Source organism: Lissotriton helveticus, chromosome 5_1 (genome assembly GCF_964261635.1).
Source record: "Lissotriton helveticus chromosome 5_1, aLisHel1.1, whole genome shotgun sequence".
In the NCBI taxonomy this organism is placed as follows: domain Eukaryota; kingdom Metazoa; phylum Chordata; class Amphibia; order Caudata; family Salamandridae; genus Lissotriton; species Lissotriton helveticus.
In genome coordinates, this window is record NC_136065.1 from 1,676,353,783 (window position 1) to 1,676,370,948 (window position 17,166).

A 17,166-nucleotide genomic window follows, 5' to 3' on the forward strand; every position below is an offset into this window, starting at 1 on the left:
TTAAGCAATTTCTCAATGAACGCTTCTCTGTGGATTCTTGCTGAAAGAAACAAATGAAGACTGGTTCTAGAAATTCCTCAGCTGAAAAGGAAGGAAACTGGTCTTCTCTTCTTAGATTTTAGATCAGTCTTCCAGAAAATACAAAGAAAGCTTGGAATCCACTAAATTTTCAAAAGTCTTGAAAAACCACCCCCTCAAGGTATGCTTCTGGAGCTGGAACCACTTGCCTCTCTTCTAATTTCTCTTGGGTGGTTATTTCGATGTAACTATTGTTGATAATTCATGTTTGATGTGTCTGGTTGTCTCTGTGAAGAGCACCACTAACCCTATTGAGGCTTGAGCTGTATATAGATATCTGAAATTCATTTTTAAAAAATGGTCCTTCTTTCACCAATTTTTTCCACTCTAGGCACAGCAGAAGTGTAGTCCGCAAATGCAAATAGAGGACAATGCACTTTGTCATCATAAAAAGGTTTTAAATTCTACGAGTGCCTGATCATGTTTGCTAAATCATCACAGTCCAAATCCACTTTGTAGAATAAAAAAAGGAAAAGCCAGTCTTCTTGTTCCTTCATGTACTGAGTGTTAAACTAAACTAATATCTAACTAGTAAGTCTTGTTTTACAGAATGTCAAAATAAAGTGCTAACTAAAACCTGAGTGCGTAAAGGGACTCTAGACCAGACCGGTGCCTTATCTGGTATATTAATAACATTAACGAATACTTCTTCATTGAGGCTTTCTTATACCTAAAAGTTTTCCCTGTTTTTTCCTTTTAAAATGAAGGATTGAAAGAGGCTGTCTCTTGCCGATTATCAGTCTAAACTAATTTCAATACCTTTCTGGAGTGATAATCGAAGGACACACGCTTTTAAAAAAAATTGGGAAAGAGCTTTCTGTATGACAATTGTGTTCTGCAATGTCATCCACAGGTGTAGATATTCCATATATGTTGATGTTAATAAAGTCCTCATTAGGGAGAATTAAAATTGAAGTATTATATAGCGAGATCAAAAGTAGAAGCATCTAAAATCAAACTGTAACACAGACAATAGTATGATCATTCATATGAAAATGTAGGCAATGAGAAAGGACACATCTACTCACTGCACGTGAATTCTTGGCATCTTTCATGAGTTGTCTGGCATATAGGACATCATCCTGGACAGACTCCACAGGACAGCTTCTCAGGGCTCGTATTTCCTCCTGCACTTTCACATACAGCCGGTCCATCATCTGGCAAAAATATAGCCACAGCTAAGTTAGATTGAGGATGATAGGGATGTTACACAAACAATGGGTTGCTTGGAAGAATGATTTAGAATTAAGTAAGAGACAGGAGAATGCTGAACTTATGAAGCTTATGAGAGCAGTGATATATGTTGGCATGTTAAAAATGGGAGATTAACATAAAAGGGTGCATTCAGTAAAGGGGGATGTATTTTACTTGTTCAGCACTGCTGGTGACAATCCCTTGGTGAAGTCGAAAAACTTGTTGCTGGGAGAACGTCTGTGAATGATTGTTTCTCAGTAGGCTCCATTGGATCTACAATGCAAAAATCGTTATTTGTATTATCTTGGGATTTTGTTGTTATTGGAACATAGAGATACACACATACAGTAGTAATTATTTGTTATGCTAAAACATCCATAGATAATTTCATACAATAAAGGTCTAATACAATTATTCTTTGTTCGCTCCAGCAAACCCCACAAAGAGTGGCTTGTCCACCTGGATGTTTTTAATATGATCAATGTAGAGCGATAAATCTTTTTTTGGATCCCCAACTGTGGAGTCTCTAAAGGGTGAGGTGGACAAATAAAGTCTGTACAGTGATGTTCTGTCTGATGTAAAAAGGTGATCCTTATAAACTGTCCTTCTTTCTTGGGTATGAAAGAAGGACAGTTTATAAGGATCAGTTTGATAGGGAAGAAGGTAGTATACGGAGGTTTGACTGGGAGCGCTTGCAGCTCACTAACCCTCCTGGCAGATGTAATAGCCATGAGAAAGACTGTTTTGATGGTGAGCTAAGAGGGCAGCTGTGCGTGGGCTCAAAAGTTGAGGACATCACAAACATAAGAACTAAGTTAAGGTCCCAATAGGGCATAATGATAGGCGTGAGAGGAAACATGTGTTGCAAACTTTTCAGGAAGTGTGCCTCAACAGGTGACGTGTGTTACAGCAAACAAATGATGGACGGAATGCTGACAATGCAAACGTTCTCCCCCAGTCAAAAGATCTGGGTTAAATACATTGTTCTTTTGCCCACTACGCCACCCCAGTTTGGACTCAGCCATATGCAAATCAGTATTGACCCTGTACCCCATGGGAACAGTCCAGATCGAACTGCCAGGCAGATCCTTCCTGGACCGGAAACAAGAATCCTGGGACCGGTTTCAGGGTATGTCACCCTTCAGCCAGGCTAGCTTGAATCCAGTGGCACAGTGAGCAAGGGACCCACGTCTGGGCATACCCATTCCACTTAGAGTGAAAAGTGTTACAGCAAACAAATGATGAACGGAATGCTGACAATGCAAACATTCTCCCCCATTCAAAAGATCTGGGTTAAAGCCATTGTTATTTTGCCCACTATGCCACCCCAGTTTGGTGACTTAAACAGGGAGCTTTGGTCTGGAAGCCACAAGAACGCAGATATAGCCGAAAGGTACCCTTTAACTGTGCACAAAACAAGGCCTTGTCAGGCAAGACTCAATGCACACAAAAGATATTCAGTCATGGGTGAAGGCAGAGGATTAATTGATTTGGCACCACATCAAGCCACATTTTTTCCAATTGGCAGGCGTATACAGTTGTGGTAGCCTGGCTGCTAAAGTGGCATCACAATACTTCAGGGGGCAAACAGAAAATGATCAGCTGTTGCTGTTCATTCTCTATGCATGTAGGTGGAGAGTGCGCACGTTTAGGTGTAGAACCTTGCCCTATTGCTGCAACAGGATAGTCTCCCAAAGAAGCAACTTGATTAGAGGACCGAGACTCATGCTCAGGAGTTTGGGGTACCATACTCTCTATGCCCAACCTGGAGCCACTAAAATGACTTAAGCTCGGTCAATACTGACCTCTTGAAAATGCTAGGCACAATTGGTATTATCAGAAAGGCATAGAGGAGTCTTGAGCTCCACTCGAGACAAAATGTTACTGGGCAGGGATCCTGCCGCCTTCTGGAAACTTTGGGAAGAGTGGCGACGGCCCAGGCTCCACCACAGAGCTAGGCCTCAAGTGCTGATGCTCCCTCGTCTCGTCAGAAGACTTTGACGGACATGGTGGAGTTGTAGATCTCTTTGACTTCTTGCTCTTCTAGTGCTTGTGGGACTTACTCAATTTTCCAGACAACCTCGACTGTGACAATGAGTGCTTGGAGTGCGTTTGGATCAATCCTAGGATCTGCCTCTTGACCAAGATCGTGAGTGTTGCGGCACTGAGCAGTGAGGACCGCTCTCTCAAGGCACTGGGCTGCATGGTGTGGCAATTGACGCAGGTCTTTGCATCGTGGTCATGTTCCAGACACCACAGGGCTTGAAGTCATCTTTCCTAATTGACATCCGTGACACACCAGGAGACAAAGTCTTAAACAAATCTCGACAAAGAGTTGTCAGTCAGAAGAGACCGGAGGTAGGCTTTCTCAGGATCTGCACTGACTGGTTCATACAAAAAAGGACTGACGTCAGCGGGGGTAGCGTCTATATAGGCACCACGCAAGTACCTTCCGATGCGCATGCCGCTACATGGAGCCGTAATGACGCCAACTACCGGCACGCAGGGGTACTGTTCACAAAAAATTGCTGATGTCTGGATTCTAAAGTAAGGAATCTGTGGCTAGAAGTCTCTATCAAATGTGTAAACTAAATAGGAAAAGTTAGCCAAGTCCAATTCATGCAAAGTGCAAAGATCCAACAAAAACCTATCATCAGAAACCTTTAAATATAAGCTTCCAGAAAACCTGTCACTAATCAAATGTTTTAGCACACATAAATAGTTTTCAAGAAGTTCTCATGGCAGGTATGTAGTTCACTAACTCCCAATGCACCACTACAACCATTCCACAGGCACCAGAACTCTGAAACTCCACAGGCGTCTTCTTCACAGGCAAAATACAGAAAATTAGGGCATCCAGAACACACAACAAGCATAAACACACAGCTGACGCTGAGCCACAGAAACATCAGATTAATATCCACCAACAGCAGCTGTGAATTAGGCTTGCAGGTCTTCTGCACGAAACTGAAAGTTGTAAGTTGTTCTACGAAGAGAGAGGAAAAGAGCAAGCAATTGCCTACTTCCCTCGATATACATAAGTATCTGGAAAATTCAAGAGGAAATTGCAAAGGAATTGGAAGACAAATTGCAGCAACGCTTCAGAGTTTTCACAAAGACAAGGGAACCCGAAAGGTATGCCATAGGGACCTTGGGCAGTATCAATTTACAAAAAACAGTGGTCCCTACATGTGGACAAGATAACATACAAAAAACAATAATCATACACCTGATAAGTAGTATGTCTTTTGTCCAGCCGGACAAGAACATTTATTTTAAATGTTCTGGTTGATAAATTGTATTTTAAGAACCAAAAAAGATAACAAGTGGGCACAGCCGTGACCCACAACAATCAAGACAAAACAACAAAGAAATGGCCAAAAGGGCAAAGCGAAAATCTGTCTGTATACTTGTGGTCAGTGCTACAGACTCAGGCCCCGATGTACGTAAAATAGATTTACCGATTTTTAATTACCGAATTTTACCGATTCGGTAATTAAAAATCGGTAAATCTAAGGGGTGGATATGTAGGAACATCCAGATGTTCCTTTTACCGAATCAGTGAATATCTGTATTTACCGATTCGGTAAATACCGACCGGTAAAGCCCCATTCATTCCTATGGGCTTTGAAGCCCATAGGAATGAATGGGGCATTACCGGTCGGTATTTACCGAATCGGTAAATACAGATTTTGACAAGGGTGCAGGGGGTGTCACTTTGACACCCTCTAGCACCCCCAAAAAAGATTCGGGGGCCATGTGGCAGGCATACCTGCCCTAAGGGCAGGTCTGCCTGTCATATGGCACAGGTGTGCATGCACACATGTGCATGCACACCGGAATCGGTATTTTACCATCAAATATATTTGATGGTAAAATACAGATTCGGTAAGGGTTGTGGGACTCAGAAGAGTCCCACCTACATATCAAAATTACCGAATAGGTATAAATACCGATTCGGTATTTCACAGATTCTGTAAATTTACCGATCGGTAAATTTACCGATTCTGTGAAATATGTGGCCCTACATACCATTTACTGAATACCGGTCGGTAACGGCCAAAAATACCGATTTTCGGCCGTTACCGACCGACCTACATCGGGCCCTCAATCTCTTAAACATAACCATACCATTGCATCAAATAATATAGCATTATCATATTGCATATGGGGTTTTTTAGTCGACGACGTTTCGATGCCTTTTTACATTTATGACATCATCATCAGGACAAGAATTATCAACATTATTGTTTTGTACAACAGTTATTAACACAATGCCTATTATCACATTAATGTTGGTTTCCTCGTAGGTTCAGGAATACTGATGAGTAAACGCTGATAGATGTGCTTTCTTTTACATCAAGTCCAGGGCTTCCATCAGGATTGTATGGATTCGCCAGGAAAGGAGCGTGATGGCTCAATTTGTGATGGCCGGAGCGCTATGGCGAATATGACAGTCCGATGGGATCGATCGCCACATGCCAGCTACCAATAAGGAATCAAAAGTGCTCTCTGAGCCTAAAGTAACCCAGATAGAAGATTCTGCACTCACCTTTTGCCATGCCTCCTCTGTTTTATCAGGACTGTTCTTGTATGCTTGACTGATGTCGCTGATTGGGAATGACATGAACTTTAAAGAATAATTACTGAAAAGAAAGAAAGAAGCAAAGTAAATACACAGCAGCATGTCTCAGATTGCCATGTCTGATCCTGAAATCATAGTCTGCTTCAGGCAAGACTCAGAAGCTGTGATTGCCTACAAGAAGCTAACAAAGGTTACTTTTATGGTTACTACGGCGATCTAGATTGACATGTTTTCTGCTATATTTAGTAAACACTGTTTTTATAAGATCAGCAGAGGTTCTAACTGAACATAATGCAGTACAATGTATTTAACCAGCCCATCTATTTGATAGAGAGCTGCCACAAAATGTACTGTGATTCAGAGCTCCATTGTTGATTCTTAATAAGTCAATTTTACTGAGAACGACATTGCAAAAGGTTTCAGAAACGTTGGATGGAACTTTAAGAAGGAATTGCATCTTGAAAACAATTATTAAAAATACATTATTTTGTTCCAGCATATACCCGTCTTCATAGGTATATTCTTTGAAGACGAGAAGTGATTGGGAGTAAGACTCTTTACAAAAAATCACACCCAGGTATCTAAATATATTCTTGCTAAAGGCCTGACCCAAATGCGAGTCATTATATGGACGAAGACAGAAGTGTCTAGATGACATACAGACTGATCACCAAAGGGCTGGCATGCCGACTTTGGCTAGTGAGATACTACCCACCAGAACTGCTGAAGAAAGCTTCACCCATAGAGCTGCGCGCCTTACGATGCCCTTGGCAAAATGTCATTAATCCCTAGCCAGGAGGTGTGTTGTGCAGTGTCCTGTTGGGAATCTTCATGCAGCAGCCCCTCCCGAAGGGCCGCCCTAACACTCACCCCCACACCCATCCAACGCAGGAGTCACCAGTCAGGTGACCCTGCCAATATAAGGGACCGGGCGCATGTGCTCTGGGCCAGTTATACACCCTGTACAGCTGGTGTCTTTGTCGCTATTTACTTAACATGAGGGCCTAGGGCCCATGCCATTAAAGGCTGGTCTAGGCTGAGGTAATGTCCTAATACCGGAAATTGGAACCTAGCTAAAGGAGAAAAGAGACTTCCGCTCAGCTAGAGTGGAAAGGTCTACTGGTAGGAAAGAAAACTTTCTTTCTATAGTCCTCTCACTCACCAGGGTTTCCTCTTGGTGACATGCTTCATCGTAGGGGGTCCTCTCAATCCGATGCGGCTTGAGGCTTGCTACGACTTGTGAAGTTACATAGGAGCACTTAATTGAAATAAATGTGTAGTGCGGTGATGTGGAGTGGAGAAAAAAATGGGTTAAAATACCTAACTAGTGGGCGAATTACTTTGTTCTTTCTCCTAGTTCGTATGTTGAAAAACTAGGGTAAATACTAGGAAAAAACAACATAACCGTGATGAGTTAGGCATCCCAAGCGGATCTCCTTGCTTGATATAGGATTGCAGGTTTCTTAAGAAGCTTTTCTTCATAGGTTAGGGACAAACACACCAACAAGCAAATGTACATCAAAAAAGTAAATAAACTTAATTTCGAGGTAATTAAAATAAGAATGTCATAAGAATATAGCATACAAATTAAGCAGACCATTTGAGACCCATCAACATTTTCCTACGCCTAAAACAAATCCATTTGCTCTACTTTTTCTATACTGCTTCAAAACAGTGGTAAGATATGCATGGACTCGTAAGGAAACATTAGTAGAATGAGTCTGTCTGAACATAGAAGAGAGACTTGGACTAATTGTCTGATACAGACCAAAGAGGGTAGTGCCCTGGGGTAGATCAAGAGATTGAGCAACCCTTGATAGAAATAACTTGTTTCCACTAAGGCCCTCATTACGAGTCACCTACTAATTCCAGTAGGCCTAGAGTTACTGGACCCATCCGAATTATTCCAGGTCGCTCATAACAACGGCTTTCGTTGCAAGGCTGTGATTGCCGTGTTTTTTCTTATCAAACGTGACTGGGCTCTGGAGCTCGAAATCAGACCTGCCACTTTTAGTACCACAGTTGAAGTGTCATGTATGTGCGCCTTATAGAGACGTGAAAAAAGAAATTGCAACCACTTAAGATTCTATGATTTCACATATTAATAAATATCTGAACATCTAACTCTCACCAGTGCTCAGCGACAGATACTTCTAACATCATGTGAAAAGTAAAAGACATAGATTTCACATTGCCCTTATATATGCCACCCAACATCAGCCAACATTCGTACCCATGAAGAAGAGTACTCTGCGAAAGTGGCTTCTCACGTTGCTGAATTGCAGTGCCAGATAAAAGTTAAAGTTTCCTGTAGACGTTAGCTACTGTAAGATCACTCCTTACAAAAGTGCTTACGCTCAGGGATTTTTCAGGACATTCATTTCAACTGTAGCTCTCTTTGGGTGCTGCCATGGCATTTCAATGGGGTTGCAGTCTTGACTATGTCTTGAACATTCCAAATCTTGGCTCTTTTCTTTTTCAGCAATTCAGTTGTATATAGTTAGTGGTGTGTTTGATCATTGTCCTGTTGCGCGATCCACTTTTGGCCAAGCATTTGTTGTTGGAAAAAAGTTCTCCAGTATGTACTGGTATACAGAAGAATGCATACTGCACTTAATAATTTTGAGGAATTTATGCCCTGCGACCGCAAAGCCGACAGATGATGACCCCTCCATCATCACGCTTGATATGAGATTCTGGAGCTGATATGCAGTGATGGATTTCACTAACGTGTACTACCGTAAACCACTTCACTTCGATCTCATCTGTTCGGAGGACATTGTTGCAGAAGTCTTCTGGTTCATGCATAGGGTGAGACCTCTTAAACAGTTTAGACAATGTTAATATTAGTACATTTTGATCCCTTAGGTCAGTTTGGATAATGATCATACCGGTGAAATATGAAATAAGCTATTGGAGCCAAGCATTTAATTAATCACTAAAGCCCCCTGCCATTCCATCGGTACTGTCTGGGTTGAGTTATCCAGGCAGTTGCTTTTTTCTACCAATATTCACTGTATGGACAAGCTCAGTAATGTTGCTCAGCACGTTTTCCCCTTTTTATCTGCTCGTGGATTAGTAATTATTGTATCAGGAATTACCCCAAGCTGATACAATTTTCATCTTCTGGTATTTTACAGGTCGTATTAGGCATTTTTTAACTCATATCTCCGGCTAACAATAATTTGGAATTTATTCTTTTGTGTATTAAATTCTCTTTCTCGAACTTTATCTCTTGCTAACGAGTTCATTGGCTTGACCCGGAAGAAGGTATATACTGCATAATAATATGTCTCTATAATCACTGTCATCATGGGAGTCAACCAGGAATTTAACGCGTAACAGGAAATTAGATTTTGTAGGTAGATACCACTAGACACCAGGGAATGGAAGCTGTTCTGTTTTTGTTTGGTGGGGGGAGCAGTCACTCCATGGGCATAGTCATGGGCGTGTGTTCCCCCCACAGTAGGCCTGACAGTCCTTGTGAATACGGAGGGCAGCTTTGGAGAGTTTAAACCAATTCTGCCCACAGGGGCAGAAAGCCCACTAGATCACCTGAAAGAAAGTGGTTAAAAACAGGCATGGCATTGGTCTGTGTCCCCACCCAAGGATGAGCACAATATTCTTTTTTTGCTCCCCCCATGAGCGTACCCACAATGTGCCCCCTGGGGGCATTAGCCCACCTGTTAGAAGGGGCGATCTCAGAGGGCCAGGTTGTGCTCACCCGACCACCCCAGGACCCACCTCTCCCACAGATCTTGCCGCGTATTATCGCGAGGTCCCCACCGGGGAGGACTTCGAGTCTAGGATCGTACACACTGAGCTCACACCACACTTACGAACCGACACAACACCGTGGGGTTTCAGTAACAAGTTCTTTATAAGCAATAAAAAGAAAGAAGCACTCTTATGTACAAAATGATCGAGGGATCACAAAGTCTTTGAGGATTCGGGAAGAGAGAAGTGGAACAGTCTTTAGCCTTCACTCACGTCGAGTCGGTTCAGGTCGTGATGGTATCGTCGATGGTCCAGCCGGACCAGAGTACTCCTCGAGCCGCGACGAGGTCAGCAGGGCTCGATCGGAGAAGTTCTTGAGGAGCCGCGACAGCGTCAGCAGGGCTCAGATGGTTACGAGTTCAAGCTCGAGCCGCGACAGCGTCAGCAGGGCTCCGAGGTCTTTGCAAGGTCGAGCCGCGACAGCGTCAGCAGGGCTCTGAGGTCTTAGAGATGGCGAGCCACGACAGCGTCAGCAGGGCTCTGAGGTCTTAGAGATGGCGAGCCGCGTCAGCGTCGGCAGGGCTCCGGTGGTTCCGTTCCGTGTTACGAAGAAGGAGCCGCGACAGCATCAGCAGGGCTCAGCGATGCAAGGTTGAGTTCTTCTCAGGGTCAGCCGCGATCAGATCAGCAGGGCTTCAGGTCCAAGATATTACTGCCCGCTAGTTGTGGGGCGGCCCTTGATATAGTTCATTGGCCCTTTGATGTCCGGACCCTCGCAGGCGGAGGTCTCATGCCTTGGGGGCAGGTCGTTGGCGAGGTCCGGCGGTTGGCTCTTTGATCCTTTGAAGATGCGTCCGGGATTTCCCAGACGCCCAGCAGGTCTGGAGCTAGCACTCAGGGAGGCCAGAGGGGCAATTGAAACTGGCCCCCAGGGGGAGGCCAAAGGTGTGACAGGTTTACAACCATTACAACAAAACTTTTACCACGCAGTGCTGTTACAACGCAGGTTTTACTACGCATACCATTACAACGCATTACACTGGGGGGCGCTCTAGGATAGGGAATACGTTTAATTTACTATCCAACACCTTCCCTACTATCCACGGGGACTGGAGTTGGAATAGTAAATTAAACTATTCACTATCCAGCACCCCCAAGTGTAATGCGTTGTAATGGTATGCGTAGTAAAACCTGCGTTGTAACAGCATGCGTGGTAAAAGCATGCGTTGTAACGTCATACATTCGTGTGACAGATACCAGTCTCTCAGGGGAGGCCAGAGGTGCCATCGAAACTCCCTGGCTTATCTCACTCGGGGAGCCCTTTACCCCCCAGCCGGGTCTGGCGCGCCTTTGGAGTCTGGGTTTCGCTGGGGCCGGGGTCACGCTAGGTCCTGGGAGTCAGGGATCTCGGGAAGGGAAAATGGCTGCCGGGCCTTGTGGGGCATGCAGGTTTTAGGCGCTCGGAGCCGGGAGTGGGACGGGATAAGCGGGGCTGGTCGTCGGTTACGGGGTCTGGGCGTACAGGGGGCAACACGACCAGGGAACTTGGGGAGCAGGCTATGCTAACGGGGGCGCTGAGGAACGGGGGAACCACGCCACGAGGCCAGGTCCAACACGCGTCCCCCCCAGCTGAAAGGCGGAGAGAACTACCCATCCTCTTGGGGGTTCTCTTTGCTGAGGCGGAAGAATCGGGACAGGCCGTCTGCGTTGGCGTGGTCAACACCAGGCCGGTGTTCAACAGTGAAATCCATCCCCTGGAGGGAGATGGACCAGCGCAACAGTTTGGGGTTCTCCCCTCTCATCTGCATTAGCCACCGGAGGGGTCGGTGGTCGGTCTGGACCCGGAAGTGAGTACCGAACAGGTAGGGCCTCAGCTTCTTCAGGGCCCAAACCATCGCGAAGGCCTCCCGCTCGATGGTGCTCCACCTTTGTTCTCGAGGGAGTAACCTCCGGCTAATGAATGCCACTGGCTGGTCTAGGCCTTTCTCGTTCATCTGGGACAGGACTGCTCCGATGCCATGCTCGGACGCGTCCTTCTGGACCACGAACTCTTGGGAGTAGTCGGGGCCTGTAGGACGGGGGCCGTACACATGGCGTCTTTTAAGGTTTCGAACGCCTCTTGGCAGGCGGGGGTCCAGCTGACTTTCTTCGGCTGGTTTTTGGAGGTTAACTCCATGAGGGGGACTACGATGCTGCCGTATCCTTTGATAAATCTGCGGTATTACCCCGTGAGCCCTAGGAACGCCCGCACTTCCGTCTGGGTCGTGGGGGCCTCCCAGGCCACGATCGCATCGATCTTGGGCTGGAGGGGGGCTACGAGGCCGCTTACGACCTGGTGCCCGAGGTAGACTACGGACCCTTGTCCGATCTGGCATTTGCTTGCCTTAATGGTGAGACCGGCCCTCCGCAGGGCCGTCAGCACCGCCCAGAGGTGCTGGAGGTGCTCGGGCCAGTGGGAACTGAACACTGCGATATCATCCAGATACGCAGCGCTGAACTCCTCCAACCCCGCCAGTACCTGGTTGACCAGCCTCTGGAAGGTGGCGGGGGCGTTTTTCATTCCGAAGGGCATCACCCGGAAATGGTAGTGACCGTCCGGGGTGGAAAAAGCGGATCTCTCTCTGGCCCCTTCGGTGAGGGCGATCTGCCAGTATCCGCTGGTCAGGTCGAACGTACTGAGAAAGCGAGCAGCCCCTAGGCGGTCAATAAGCTCGTCTGCTCGGGGAATGGGGTGTGCGTCGGTTCTGGTGACTGCGTTGAGCCCGCGGTAGTCAACGCAGAACCTCAGCTCGGGGACAGCACCGGGGGCGGCCGCCTTCGGAACCAGGACCACGGGGCTGGCCCATGGGCTGTCAGAGGCTTCGACCACTCCCAGCGCTAGCATCTTAGAGACTTCGGTCTTGATGCAGGCCCGGACTCTGTCAGGGACGCGGTAGGCTCTGTGCCGTACCGGCGGACTGTCCCCGGTGTCCACGTCGTGGACGCACCAGCTGGTGACACCGGGGACGAGAGAGAAAAGGTCAGAGAATTGTCCCAGTAACTGGCGACAGTCCTCGCGCTGCTCGGGAGAGAGGGAGGAGGAGAGACTCACTCCCTCTATGGAGCCATCTTTGGCCTTGGCGCACAGGAGATCGGGGAGAGGCTCAGTTTCCTCTTCCTCTCCATCGTCAGTGGCGAGGAGCAAACTCAACTCGGACCGTGCGAAGTGGGTTTTGAGGCAGTTCATGTGGAGGACCCTCAAGGGGTTCCTGGGGGACTGCACATCGATGAGATAGGTCACCTGGCTCTTACGCTCCACCACCTTGAAGGGCCCTGTCCACTTGTCTTGCAGGGCACAGGGCTCCACGGGGGCCATCACCCAGACCTGCTGTCCGGGCTAAAACTCGACCAGAGTGGCAGTCTGATCATACCACCGTTTCATTTCTTCTTGACTGGCCTCGAGGTTTGTCTCGGCCAGTTCTCGGAACTTCCTAGTCTGGTTCCTGAGGGCCAGGATGTATCGAAACACATCCGGAGGGGGCTCTGGGGCCGCCGTTTCCCAACCTTCCTTGACCAGGCTGAGGGGCCCCCTGATGGGGTGCCCGTAGAGCAGCTCGAAGGGGCTGAACCCCAAGGATTTCTGGGTGACTTCGCGGTATGCGAAGAGGAGACAGGGAAGGAGGACGTCCCACTTACGCCTCAGGGGCTCTTCGAGACCCATGATCATTCCCTGGAGAGTCCGGTGAACTTGTACGTCACCCCACATTGTTGCCAGAGGGACTTCATGTACTTCGAGATGAAGTTGGTCCCTCGGTCGCTTACGACTGCTCGGGGGAATCCCACCCGGGAGAAGATCCCCATGAGGGCCCGCCCCACTACGGGGCCGTCACCGTTCGGAGGGGAATGGCTTCGGGGTATCGGTTGGCATGGTCCACCAAGACGAGGATAAAGCGGTGACCTAAGGAGGTCCTGGGGTCGAGAGGCCCCACGATATCTATTCCCACCCGCTCAAAGGGGGTACTGACCACGGGGAAGGGATGGAGGGGGGCCTTGCGCCTCCCTCCGCTCTTTCCGCTGGACTGACACGTGGGGCAGGACTTGCAGTGGGCCTCCACATCGGAGCGCATACCTGGCCAGTAAAAGTGCGTGACCAGGCGGTGATACGTTTTGTCTTGTCCCAAGTGTCCCGCCAGGGGCACATCATGGGCCAGGTTCAGGAGAAAGCCGCGGAAGCGTAGGGGTACCACCAGCACTCGGGCTGACCCTAGCTCGGCAGACTTTTGTTCGCTATACAAAAGGCCGTTTTCCCAATAGACAAAGTGGGAGCCGGACTGGTCACCGGCGGCCTGGGCGGCGGCCTGCTGCTGCGGCCCAACCAAGGACGGACAGGAGGTCTGTTCGAGGCAAAACTCTTCTCGGGACGGTCCTCCTTCCTGGCATCACTGGGCCAGCTCAGGAAGGTCGTCCAGGCTCGGGGTCTGTTCGACGTCAGGGCCGAGGGGACCTGCGTCGGAGACGAGGCTCTCCCCGGGGGACAGCTCGGGGGTTTCAGATGACCCGGGGACCTCGGGGTCCTGGTGGACGGGCTGTGCGTTCTCAGGGTTCACCCGCTCGGGGGTGGCCACTCGGGCGGTCATGGACCGGGTGCTCACACAGGCCCATTCGGGCAGTCCCACCATCTCCAGGTGGGTCCTACCCGCTTCCATGGGGAGCTCTCCAGGTCGTTGCCAAGCAGGCAGTCCACGGGCATGTCGGTGCGGACCGCTACTCGTAACTCCCCGGAGACGCCCCCCCACTCGAACGGGACCTGAGCTATCCGGCAGGTGCGGACGGAGTTGTCAGCTGCGATCACCCTGCAGGAGATGTGGGGTACAATTTGGGCTTCGGTGACCAAGTGACATTTTACTGCAGTGATGCTGGCCCCTGTGTCTCGGAGCGCCCCTATGCGGTGGCCGTTGACGGTCACCTGCTGTCTGTACTTCTCAGTGTTGTCTGGCAGGGGGGCTCCGGAGACCATTTCCCTATCACCCAGGGAGACTAACATCATTGCGGCGGGGTCACCCCCCTCAAAATCCTCCTCCCCTTCTTCTTCTAGGGCTACAGAGGCTATTTGGCGCGCTGGGGGACCCGCAGCGGCGGGCTTCTTGAACAGAGGGCATCGGGGGTCATTGGCATAATGCCCTGGTTGCTGGCAATGGAAGCAGGCTTGACTGACTCGGGCCCTGGCTAGGTTGGGGGGAACCCTGCGCGCGCTGTGGGAGGAGAGGTTCTGGGATGGTTTCTGGGGGGACTGCATGGGGACCCTACCTGGGACCCCCTCTGTCTACTCTGACCCCCCCCTTCCCTCTGGCGGGAAGATCCCTGTTTATTTCGGCCAGAGTCTCCCCCGGGCCCCCGGGGGACTCTAGTGCTCACCCAGCGATCGGCCTCGACGGCCAGTTTCCGGGGGTCAGCCAACTTGCTGTCCAGGAGGTGCTGTCGGAGTTCCACAAAGCAATTTGTGGACAAATGTTCATAAGCGATGAGGTCGATGAGCCCCTCAAAGGTGGACACCTTGCTGCCCTTGATCCACCCTTCCAAGGCCCGGCTGTAGAAATTCACGTATTCTACCCACGTGGTGCCGGGGATCTTTTTGCAGTCTCAAAACCTTTGTTGGTACATTTCCGGGGTGAGCCCGTACCTGGTGAGGAGGGCCTCCTTCATGTGGCTGTGGGAGGTTTGTGCGGAGGACGGTAGGTCGAGTAGGGTGTCTCTCCCTTCACTCAGGAATCGACCCCACAGCCCGGCCCCCCAATCCGTCCGCGGAACTCGGTGGGAGGCCATGGTGACCTCGTAGGCCTTGAACCATTGCTGGATGTCATCGTTCTTATAGTACTCTTTGACCACATCCTTGGGGATGTGGACTTTGGGTTCCACCGGGGGAACGGCCTCTCGGGTCCCCGTTGTTCGGTTGTCTTCGCTCCAGGCCTTCAGTTCGATCTCCTTCAGGCCGCGCTCATGCTCCAGCTGGAGTCTTTTCCCTTCGTGTTCTCTCTGGAGTTTCTTCTCCTCCAGTTCTCCTTGCAGTCGTAACTGCTCGATGGCTAGCTTTTTCTCGACTTTCTCAACTTGAGTTCTCCGTCTATCTTCAGACGGGCTAGTTCCAGCTTGTGGTTTCGATTGCGTTCTCGGTCTGTCATCTCTTCTGGAGACAGACCTTTCTCCGTGCTGGGACTCCGCATCGGGGACTCTGCTCTCTCATGCTCTTGGGCGTGGGTTTCGGTCAGTGGCCCTCTCTCTCCCCCGTCTTCTGTCGGCAGGGGAGGATGTGCTCCGGCCTCGACCCATGCTGTCAGGGCTTTTTGAAAGTCTTCTTTGGTGCTTAATCCCATTGTCGGGATATGGAGATCTTTGCAAAATTGCTTCAGCTCTCGATGCGTATAGTCTTCCAGACTCGCCATCTGGAAGGTGGTCTCGTCGTTCGTGAGGCTCATGGTTGTTCTTCGTTCGGGTAGTGTGTCAGTACTGTACGATCCTTAGACGTAGGTTCTTATCTCGACGCTGCCACCAATGTTAGAAGGGGCGATCTCAGAGGGCCAGGTTGTGCTCACCCGACCACCCCAGGACCCACCTCTCCCACAGATCTTGCAGAGTATTATCGTGAGGTCCCCACCGAGGAGGACTTCGAGTCTAGGATCGTACACACTGAGCTCACACCACACTTACGAACGGACACAACACCGTGGGGTTTCAGTAACAAGTTCTTTATAAGCAATAAAAAGAAAGAAGCACTCTTATGTACAAAATGATCGAGGGATCACAAAGTCTTTGAGGATTCGGGAAGAGGGAAGCGGGACAGTCTTTAGCCTTTGGGCTAGTACGAGGCGTACCCTGCGCACAGCTCTCAATCCTCAAGCCGGGGGATACGGGAGATGATGGGAGTACTGGCTGCTTCACTCACGTCGAGTCGGTTCAGGTCGTGATGGTATCGTGGATGGTCCAGCCGGACCAGAGTACTCCTCGAGCCACGACGAGGTCAGCAGGGCTCGATCCGGAGAAGTTCTTGAGGAGCCGCGACAGCGTCAGCAGGGCTCAGATGGTTACGACTTCAAGCTCGAGCCGCGACAGCGTCAGCAGGGCTCCGAGGTCTTTGCAAGGTCGAGCCGCGACAGCGTCAGCAGGGCTCTGAGGTCTTAGAGATGGCGAGCCACGACAGCGTCAGCAGGGCTCTGAGGTCTTAGAGATGGCGAGCCGCGACAGCGTCAGCAGGGCTCCGGTGGTTCAGTTCCGTGTTACGAAGAAGGAGCCGCGACAGCGTCAGCAGGGCTCAGCGATGCAAGGTTGAGTTCTTTTCAGGGCCAGCCGCGATCAGATCAGCAGGGCTTCAGGTCCAAGATACAACTGCCCGCTAGTTGTGGGGTGGCCCTTGATATAGTTCATCGGCCCTTTGATGTCCGGACCCTCGCAGGCGGAGGTCTCATGCCTTGGAGGCTGGTCGTTGGCGAGGTCTGGCGGTTGGCTCTTTGATCCTTTGAAGATGCGTCCAGGATTTCCCAGACGCCCAGCAGGTCTGGAGCCAGCACTCAGGGAGGGCAGAGGGGCAATCGAAACTGGCCCCCAGGGGGAGGCCAAAT

General features: G+C 49.6%; 1 protein-coding gene across 1 annotated transcript in view; it reads right to left on the reverse strand.

Annotated features, from left to right (window-relative positions):
- CARMIL3 (capping protein regulator and myosin 1 linker 3) overlaps positions 1 to 17,166 on the reverse strand; it is a 1,019,681-nt gene that overhangs the window by 323,054 nt on the left and 679,461 nt on the right. Inside the window, exons 23-25 of the mRNA XM_078644900.1 lie at positions 5,825 to 5,918; positions 1,447 to 1,545; positions 1,107 to 1,235 (exon numbers count right to left, since the gene is read on the reverse strand). Coding sequence (XP_078501026.1) covers positions 1,107 to 1,235; positions 1,447 to 1,545; positions 5,825 to 5,918 — 322 coding nt within the window. The remainder of the gene's footprint in view (positions 1 to 1,106; positions 1,236 to 1,446; positions 1,546 to 5,824; positions 5,919 to 17,166) is intronic.